At 61.9% G+C, this 9,690-nt stretch overlaps 1 protein-coding gene across 1 annotated transcript in view; it reads left to right on the forward strand.

The window, feature by feature from the left end:
* The window catches only part of CARMIL2 (capping protein regulator and myosin 1 linker 2), a 24,227-nt gene that overhangs the window by 8,636 nt on the left and 5,901 nt on the right, over positions 1-9,690 (forward strand). The window contains exons 17-30 of the mRNA XM_009290833.1: positions 222-291; positions 487-568; positions 2,152-2,248; positions 2,571-2,628; positions 3,193-3,365; positions 4,062-4,130; positions 4,793-4,886; positions 4,976-5,071; positions 5,540-5,668; positions 6,677-6,790; positions 6,933-7,108; positions 7,603-7,690; positions 8,120-8,236; positions 8,746-8,850. Coding sequence (XP_009289108.1) covers positions 222-291; positions 487-568; positions 2,152-2,248; positions 2,571-2,628; positions 3,193-3,365; positions 4,062-4,130; positions 4,793-4,886; positions 4,976-5,071; positions 5,540-5,668; positions 6,677-6,790; positions 6,933-7,108; positions 7,603-7,690; positions 8,120-8,236; positions 8,746-8,850 — 1,468 coding nt within the window. The remainder of the gene's footprint in view (positions 1-221; positions 292-486; positions 569-2,151; positions 2,249-2,570; positions 2,629-3,192; positions 3,366-4,061; positions 4,131-4,792; positions 4,887-4,975; positions 5,072-5,539; positions 5,669-6,676; positions 6,791-6,932; positions 7,109-7,602; positions 7,691-8,119; positions 8,237-8,745; positions 8,851-9,690) is intronic.

Below are 9,690 nucleotides of genomic sequence, written 5' to 3' on the forward strand. Positions count from 1 at the left end.
ACCGAGGGGATGGGGTGAGCATGGTCTGGGGTCTGGGGAGGGCTTTGCGTGTTGAGAGGGCTGGTGGGGGAGGATGGATGGGGCTGTGAGAGACAGAGCTCTGGGAAGGATGTCTTCTCCAGCACCCCGCTCCCACTGCCTGGACCATTGCGGGGTGCCCCATGGTGAGTGCTGGTGCCCCCGTTGCTCGCACCGATGGGTGGCTTCGGTGACTTTTCCAGGGCGTTGCTGCAAGGGCTGGCAGACAACAGTCACATCAGTGACCTGCACCTGGACCTTAGCAACTGCGAGGTGAGGGGCCAGCACCCACGGGTGCCGTCATTCCAGCCAGGGGTTCCCATTGCGGCAGTCAAGGGGGCTTGCTCCCTGTGCGGGAAGGTCCGTGCCCTGTCTGCTGCGGGGCTGGGGTGACCTTCCCGATGGCAGGATCTCGTTTGCAGGGCTCGGCGCCTCCCCTTGTACTGATGTCTTGCTGTTTCTTCCAAGCTGAGATCAGCGGGGGCCCAGGTCATCCAGGATCTCATCCCTCACGCCAGCTCCATCAGTGACCTGGACTTGTCTGACAACGGTAGGTTGCTTTTTTCCCCGCCTGGGAGAAGATCTCCTCCATCTGCGGGTCCAGCCACCACGGGCCGTTTGGCAGAGGCCAGCTCAGCCCCAGCACCTCGTGAGCTTTTAGGAGTCCCCAGGGAGATGGGTAGGGTCTGCTGCGCTTGCCGGCCTCTTAACCGCGCTGGCTAATGCTACATTAAACTGCACTTGTCACCTGTAAAAGCCCTTTAGCAGCAGAAGCTGCAGCACTACCAGCTGTGTCTCACGGGGATGAAGGCACCCAACGGCAAGCGGTGGACTCCTGCCTGAGAAATTACCACCTCATCAGGCTTTTATGGCTTTTTACCCCCAAAACCAATCACCCCTCCGCCTTCCCAAAGCAAGTCCTTACATGTGCTCTTCTTCATCCGCTGATGTCCTTCCCAGCATGCCAGGCCTCTTCCATCACCTTCCAGTGCTGCATCCCGTGGTGGGTAGCGGTGGTGGCCCTTGCCTCTCCCCTCATTCAGAGGGAGCATCTCCAGCACGGGGTGTGGGGTGACTTCTTCATCCCCTCCTGCCCCAGGACTTGCCAAAAATTCTTGTTTCATATGTTTCTTGGTACAAGCCCCTTCAGCTCACTGAACCCGAGGTGGTCTCACGTTGCTTGCTGGGGATTTGAAGCATTAAAAAGGTCTCCCTGGGCTGAAACTCTTTCCACCTCTCTGCAGGAGTTTGCAGCCTCTGCTGCTAACCTTGTCCCGCTGTGGCCTCCAAAGCCATGGGCGAGCAATCCTAGTTATCACAAACATCACCTCTGCCAGCTCTTAATTTCACCTAAAAGGCCCCAAACCTTAAAGCAGTCTTGCTAAGATCTCACAGCAGACCATGCAGCTCCTCGACAGCCAGCTGGCTCTGGGAAAGCTGACGTGGTCTGGAGTCCTTCAAAAACCTCTTCAGGCCACCAGTGCTCCAAAAGCTCACTCTCCTACCCAAAATCTCCGGCCAACATTTGCCAAAATATGCTTCTATTTTTGGCTTTCCCAGTAGAGCAGCTCCGTGCAGGAGGGACGGTCCCGTAGGTGGGTCTTGGTGCCTCTTGCCCTTGGCTGGCAGAGCGGCTGCACGAGCAGATCCCTGCCCGCATCCCTGCCTGGTGGGAAGGACATCACCTTTGCTTGCCGAGTTTCCCTGGGGATGCTGCAGCCGTGAGGATGGGAGTGCAGGCAGCTGCCTGCAAACTGCGAGAGCCCCTCCCGTGTTGTCCAGGGTGGTGGGTGGGTGACGGAGGGCACATACCTGCGGGATGGCAGAAAGCAAGCGCCGTCTCTAGCTCCGTAAGCGCTCAGCACAGCCTTGGCACCCCAAATAGCAGGAGTCCCCAGAGCGGGTGCTCCTTCTCTGGGGTCACCTCTCAGGGACCCCGGCTCTGCACGGGTCTTCGGTCTCCTTGGGGGAGCCATGAAGAGGAGGAAGATGCTCAGGACTTGCCCTGGGCATCTCTCCACCATCCCATGGCAGCAGCTTGGTGGCTCTGCGGGTCTCCTGTGAGGGGCCACCTTGGTGCCACCTCTGTGGACTGCTTGGAGCATCCCAGGGAGTGTCTCCTATCTCTCACAGGCTTCGACCCCGACATGGTGACGCTGGTGCTCTCCATCGGCAGAAGCAAGTCCATTAGGCACGTCTCTCTGGGGAAAAACTTCAACATCAAATCCAAGTAAGCGCAAAGCCGCAGCACCCGGGCGAGGAGCCATCCTGGCACCATGCACCCACCTCGACACTCTCTCCCCATCCAAAGCCCATGGGCTGGTCGGGAATGCCAGGGATTGCCTGCCCGTCTGCCTGCTCCAACCCAATGGGGAGACTGGGGCCGTGGGGGGACCGTCACCTGCTCCTGGTGCTGTCCCTATGGGACCGCAGGTGCTGCAGGGACAGGTCGCAGCCTCAGGCAAGAGCGGGAGGGAGGACGGAGCGCTGCCAGCCGCCCCTGTGGCCCTGGGGGATGCGCGTGTAACCCCCCACCACCACCTCTCCCGCAGGGATGGGCTGTTGGACGTCCTGCACCGCATCGTCCAGCTCACCCAGGAGGACGACTGCGTAAGTCCAGCTTGCCCTCAACCTCCCCAACTGTCCCACCCGTGCTCTCGGTCACCCTCCGCTACCACCATGCAGCCTCCGTGCCAGGGTGCTGTCCAGATCCCTCCCAGCACAGGCTGGGAGAAAAACTCCCTTCCTCCCACTGCCATTCAAATCCTTCTGCTCTTATTTTCCTCCGTCTGAAGCAGATGCTCAGACAGAGAAGCGAGAGCTGTTCCCGTTCATCTGGGAAAGCGGGAGCCTGTGTCTGGCTAAAGGCACAGAGGAGATGCTTGGTGTAACCTGGCTGCAGCCCAGCTTTCCAAAAAAAAAACCCAAAACCAACCTCTTTCCTCCTCGCTGCCTGCCAGGCATCTGAGCTAAATCCAGGGTGTTGCCTAAGCACCCGTTGCCCTCCTTTTCTTGGGGCTCAGCGTGACTTGGGCTCTCCAAAACCAGCACCAGGTGCCCGCAGCAGCTGCCAGCCCAGCGGCTGCCGGACGGGGATGGAGGCTGTGTCTACAAGGGTGACACACGTCCTGACGTGTGTCCTGGCCACCTCTCCCCTCCTTGTCCCCTTTCTAGCCTCTCCAGTCCCTGTCCGTGGCCGAATCGCGCCTCAAGCTGGGAACCAACGTCCTGCTGAGTGCCCTGGGCAGTAACACCAGTCTCATCGCTCTGGACATCAGCGGCAACGCCATGGGGGACACGGGGGCCAAGATGCTAGCCAAGGCCCTGCAGATCAACACGAAGCTCAGGTAGCAGCAGGTCCACATGGCCCTGTGGGTGCCCTTCCCACCTTGTGCCGGGTGGTCCTGGTTGTGATGCTGATGCCATCAGAGGAGGCTTATCATGGCTCCTGGTGACCACGGATGTGGCCCTGGACCATTCCTGGCACACGGTCAGATGCTGTGACCGTATCTTGCTCTCATGGCAGTCATCTGGCAGTGCTGGCAGGGGACATGTGAACGGCGAGAGAGCAGCTCAAATCCCTGCCCCGGCACTTGCCAGCTCTTTGCCAGGCTCCTGCACATCCTGGGATGCTGCAGCCGGACCCTTGCAGTCGCTGCCCTCACCCCACGCTCTGGCACCAGTTCCTAAAATGCCATTTTTTGACCCCCATTGTGCCCACAAAGGCAAGGCAGGGTGTCTGCAGGGGACATCTCCCAGTCAGGGCTGTTCCTCTGGGGGACGTCTGCCCCCGCCAGCAGGATGGTGCCTGACCGTGTCCTCCCTGCCCTTCACTCCCTCCAGGCACCCACGTATTTTACAGCTCCTTGCAAAGTCCAAGTTTAGGTTTTGAATATTGAGATTCTGATTTTTAACCCCATTTCTAGGCTTTCTGGTGCCTGGGGTCAGCCTTGGGCTCGCTCTTCCTGGCACCCGGTGGGTGGGCACCCACCTCGGGGCTGGGTGGGTGCGGGCAGGGCTCACTCGTGTCCTTCTCTTTGCAGGACCGTGGTTTGGGACAGGAACAACACAACCGCCCATGGTCTCCTGGAGGTGGCTCAAGCTTTGGAGAGGTAAGGAAGGAGCCGCTTGGTCCTCCTGGCTTGCTACCACCATGCAAAGGAGCCTCTGGCACCAGGATGTCACCGTCCCCAGGCCCTCTTGTCCCCTTGAAGCAGCGAGTGCATCACAGTTGCATACAGGTCCCAAGGCAGTTGGTCCACAGCTCGGGCATTGCAGCCAGCGAAGCAACCTGCCATCCATTCGGTGATGGCACCTTCGTTACCGACCTCAGGGTCTCCCCTGGCCTCTGCATCCTAACCCAGCACAGCCCCGTGTCACCCAAGGCGGCCCCCAGCGAGCACAGGGGGATCTGCTGTTGGTGGAGATGTGATGCTCCTCTCCTCCCTGCCCATGAAAGACGGGTAGAAGTTGTCCACCTGCCGAGCACACCGTCAGGTCTGGTGGCTGGCTGTGCAGGTTCTCTGGAGGTCTGAAGAAAGAGGGGTGGATGGAGAGCCCGGGCGGGTGGTCGCTGCCGCCCCATTGGGTTTTTCTGACGGCCAGAGTTTGGCCATCCCCATCTCCAGGGCTGGACCTCGGGGCAATGTCTGGGCTGCCATCGGGTGGGCTCTGGACTGACGTTATGTCCGTGGGGAAATGCATGGCGGGGGTGAGCCCCGCAAGGCTGACGAGGGGTCCGGCAGCACCCGCTCACCCCTGCGCTGCCTCGCAGGAATTACACCCTCAAGTCGATGCCCTTGCCGATGAGCGACGTGGCGCAGGCATACCGCAGCAACCCCGAGAAAACGGAGGAGGCGGTGCACAAGGTGGGGGGACGCGGGCTGGGGGGTGCGGGGCCAGGTGCCACCGACACCGGTTGCGACACCAGTTGCTCATGGCCTCTTGCCTGCTGCAGCTCCAGTCCTGCCTGACGAGGAACCAGCTGCGGCGCACGCTGCCCACGCAGACCTTCCGCCTGCAGCAGGGCATCCTCACCACCTCTTCTGAACAGGTTTGCCGGCCAAGTTGTTGCCATGGGGCTGCCCTCCCCTGCCCCGAACAACACCTGGCTAGCTCGTGTGAGCTCCCGCAAGCAGCACAAACCCCTTTTCACCTTTCCTGAGTGGAGGGCAGAGCAGTCCCGAGGGATGAGAGTGGGGCCAGGCAGAAAGGCTATCTCCAAGGAACCCTCCTGGTGGCATCCATGCATTTCGTGCATATGCAACGCTGGGATATCTCGCTGCTATGCTACCCCACGCAGCGTGTCCCCAGCTCCCTGCGCACGCTCGCAAGCAAATCCCCACCACGTGGCATCCCCAGTTATTAGGCAGGGATGCTCTGGGGGCTGTAACCTGCCTGTGCCCCTGCTTGCCCCATTGGGCAGCTCCGGCACATCCTTCTCCGGGAAAGTCACAGCAAGGAGGGGAACTGGCAGTGCTGCTCCGGCGTCAGTGCGTGATGCAGCCTCTCCGCACTCCAGATGGTGAACGAGATCTGTCTGAGCGTGCAGAAGCATGTCGACATCCTCAGCGCCTGCCCGGGCAGGGAGGCGGAGGCGGACATCCTCTGCGCAGAGGAGGCCATCAGGAACGCCAACCTCTCCGTCAGTGTGAGTCTGCCGCGCGGGGAAACCCCTCAACTCGCCCGGCTTCAATTCAGGATCGAAGCAGATTATTGATTAGTTAATGACATAATTAACCGGCAGTTGGGGAACACCAGAATTGTCAATGCAACAGATGCCCATCACCGAGCTTTTGCAAAATGTTAAAGAACAGCTGTGAATTTCTGAATCCCCTTCTAGAACAAGTCCCAAAATGTTCTCAATCCTCCCCACGCGCAAGCACACAGGTGTGTGCACACCACCCGGGAACTGGGGGGTTACAAGTGCACCCCCTCTTCAGCAAGGGCACCCCCTGCTCCTGCACCCCTCCTTGGAGGAGGTGGGTGCTCCAGCTCTGGGCACACCCTGCATCCCACGGATGCCCACACCGGTGAGAAACACTCCCCGCATCCCCGGGGTGTCCATCCTTGGGGCACCCTCATCCCACCGCAGCTGGACGCAGCCCGGTGATGAGGATGCTCCATCAGCCCATGACGAAGGCCACCACGTTGGCTGGGCAGCTCCTGGCACTGTCAGCCCTGGTTTGACCCTCCTGCTCCCGCTTCTCTCTCCCCATTGCGCCTTTTCCTCCTCCTATACGTCTCTTCAAACCACCTCCTTTTTTCTTTTTCCCGACTCTCCTGGCACCCCCCTGGGTACTTAATCCGGTGGAGATAGGATTTAAGAGGACAGTGCTGGTGGTGGAAAGGTGGTGAAAGGGATGGGAAAGGATCTCCCCTGATGTGGGCAGCGGTGTGGCTGGGCGCAGGGTGGGGAAGGAGGGTCAGTGAGTGGTGGGGAGCAGTTGAGGGTCCGGCTGGGGGGGGACACAGGGACCGCGAGGGGCCAGGGTGCCCAACCCTGGCCCAGCAAAGCCAGAAGGTCGCTGCGTCTCCCCAGCTGATGCAGGCGATGCTCTTCCACGGGGCAGCCATGGATGCAGGCTGCGCATGGAAGGCTGGAAAGCAAGGATGAGGTGCCACGGGATGATCCGTGCTGTCTCTCTTCCCATGGCAGATCCTGCCCCTCTTGTACGAAGCGGGAAACACCCCGTACCAGAACGGCAAGCTGCAGCACAAGCTGGAGTGTCTCACAGAGGAAGCATCACAGATCTGCGGCCGGGAGATCCAGGTGGGCACCCGCGAGGAGCTGCCGGCGGCATGGGATGCTCATCAGCCTCGGCCCGAGGATGAGGGACATGGCGTGTCCTGGAAACCACGTGAATCCTGATAGAAAAGACACCAAAAACTCCCCTTTCCTCCCCAAACTTCAGGCGATCATGCAGGCGGCGCTGGACACGGCGCACAGCCTCTGCCCAGCCGTGGTGCAGAAGAGCGGGGTCAGGGACCAGCTGGTCAACGCCATGTCGGAGCGGATCTACCTCCAGGACCACCTCAACCTCAGCGCCGTCCTGGACCAGATGATCACCGATGTCTTCAGCAAGCTGAAGTGGGTGACGCGCCATTCTTCCTTCTCGCTCGGCAGCTGGCTCTCACCCGTGGGGCCAGATGGGGATTTTGGGGGCTCCCTACCAACTGTTCCCCTCCCCACGTGGTGGTGGTGGTGTGCTGGGTCCTGCTGCCGCTTTTTCCCAGCTGTGGCTTTGCTTCCTGCTCAGATCCAGTTCGGATGTGCCCCTAGGGAACTGGGAGGTCCCACAGGGTGATGTTCCTGCAGGCACATCCCTGTGGCTGGCAGAGGGGAGCCCCAAGCATCAATGGGGGGGATGCACTCGGCATTCCCCATTCCAGCCAGCGCCTGCTCCCCTTCCCGCTCTGGCAGCACACGCTCAGCGAGCCGGAGCCCAGGGCATGTCCTGGGTGCCCCTCAGGGATGCTCGGCCGTGGCACCCACTCCCCAGCAAGGCTCTCCCTGCGGGGGCTGGCCCCATGGCTTGCAGGGGCTGTGGGTGCTGGCCCTGACACCTCTCTCTCTGCTCCCAGTGAAATCAAGTTGTCCGTCACAGCTGCCGTGGCCGACTGCATCGTGGATGCCGTGCTGGGCGACCTGACCGTCGCCCAGTGCAAGCTGGTGAGCGCCAGCCCCTGCGGAATGGGGATGCGGGGCTGGGATGCGGGATGGGGATCTGGGTACCCCGGCATTGCCCAGGCGCCAGTCAACGCTATGGCCACAGACTTGCTGTCTGGGAAGCAGGACAATTCCCGCCCAGGCTGGTTTTCCTCCCAGGTAATCCTCTCCCAGTGTGGTCAAGGCAGCATTAATGTCCTGAGCGAATTCCAGGAGCTGCTGCGTGGTGGGGGGGTGCTGGGTTGAAGCCGGGCACCGGCTGCTCGTGCACTGGGGCAGGCACGGGGCAGCTGCGCCAGGGCTGGCAGCCGGCTAATCAGACCTAAATCCCCTTGCAAATCCCGGGAAGGGAGCGGAACAGCACGGAGCACGCAGGGCGGCCGGGTGTGCTTCAGCCCCCGGGATACTTTAAGCACTTCCTAATGGTTTTAGGCAGAGAGCCTCCCCAAGCAGGGGCTCGACCTCCAGGCGCTGCTGCCGGAGCTGGCTGAGGACGATGCCACCGCACCGGCAAGGGGCAGGAATCCTCCGGACCTCACCACGGAGGAGGTAGGGTCCGACCCCGCTGCCGCCGCATGATGCCTGTGCTATAACTGCCTCTTATCCGCCTTACCGGATGATGCCAGGCTTAACGCCGCGGCCTCTCTGGGTGCACGCACCCCCGGCACCCCCCAGGGCAGCACTAAGGCAATTAGTGCTGGGAAATAGGACCGTTAGCCTGCCCGGCCATGCTGCCTGCCCTGCCCGGCACCGGGACCATGTCCTTGCGGTGGCCCGGGCTGGTCCTGGCCACACGCAGCCCCTCTGGCTGGCCGTCGCTTTGGGACCTGGGGTCCAGCGCAGCGCGGGGTCCCGGCTGGGAAAGCATCTGTTCTGGCGTCGTGGGTGGTTTCAGTGCCGGACTGAGATGAGGGGATGTAGCCCTGGGGGTCTGGGAGCGATGGAGGGATTGCACCCAGCACCGGGCGAAGCCTGGCTGGCTCCGGCTGCCGCGGGATGCCGCTTGCCACGGCCAGCTTGTCAATGCCGAAGCCACCACCGTCCCTCTCTCCCTGCAGTACAAGATGGCCCTGCGGAGGAAAAACAAGCATTTCAGGAGCATTCGGCCCACGCCAACCGTGAGAAGTAAGGCCACCGCGCGGCTTTCCCTCTGCCACGGCTCGGTGTGCGCTGCGCTGCCTTCACCACGGCATGGCAGGGCCAGGGGGCTCGCAGCGGTGATCTGAGGGGCTGATGGGCAGAGCCATCCATGATGATGCTACCGGGCAGAGGCTGGCAGGGATCCGGACCCTTCAGAGAGCCTCTCCCGGTGCCGTGGCATGGGTCTGTGGGCAAAGCTCACCTTGAGCTTGCTCTTGTGCTGTTTTTGGGGGGCTGTTTTTGGGGGGCTGGCTGGCTCAGCCCCCATGGGTAGTGGGGTAAATGCCCTGAGCTCCCTCCTCAGGTAGCCAGGCAGGGGTGGGAGGTTTGTCCATGACTCCAGATGCCGCGGCATCTACCCCCGCCATCCCAGGGACCACCCCAGGCATGGGCATCACCAACCCGTCCAGTACCCCAGGGACCTGGCACAGGGGCGGAGATGTTGCCCGCAGGTGTTCCTGCTGCTGGTGCTGAGCTGCCCCAGGCTTCTCCACCGCTGGTGTTGCCCCACGGAGCCCTGCGTGCCTGGGGTGGGGGGGGGGCTTCAGGGGGGCCAGGGACAACGAGCAGCTGATGGACAACTTCTGTTTTTCGGGGCCTTGGCTGTGATGCATATTTGGCTTTGGCTGGAGCAGAGCTCACGCCAGACCCCAGCGCCTGGCACCCAGGGGACCCCTGATGTCCCTGAGCCTAGCAGCATCCTGACCCCGACCAGTGGGTAACGAGGGGGGCCGAGGAGCTGCCTGCAGAGGAAAACGGGGTGCGTTCGTGGGTGCTGCTCGCTGGGCCGGCGCTGGCAGAGCTTGTCCCGTACAGCTGCTGTGGGGGTCGGCTTGGTCCCTGACGGAGCATCCTTCCCACCC

This window comes from Aptenodytes forsteri, unplaced genomic scaffold (assembly GCF_000699145.1).
Source record: "Aptenodytes forsteri isolate BGI_AS27 unplaced genomic scaffold, ASM69914v1 Scaffold14, whole genome shotgun sequence".
Classification (NCBI taxonomy): domain Eukaryota; kingdom Metazoa; phylum Chordata; class Aves; order Sphenisciformes; family Spheniscidae; genus Aptenodytes; species Aptenodytes forsteri.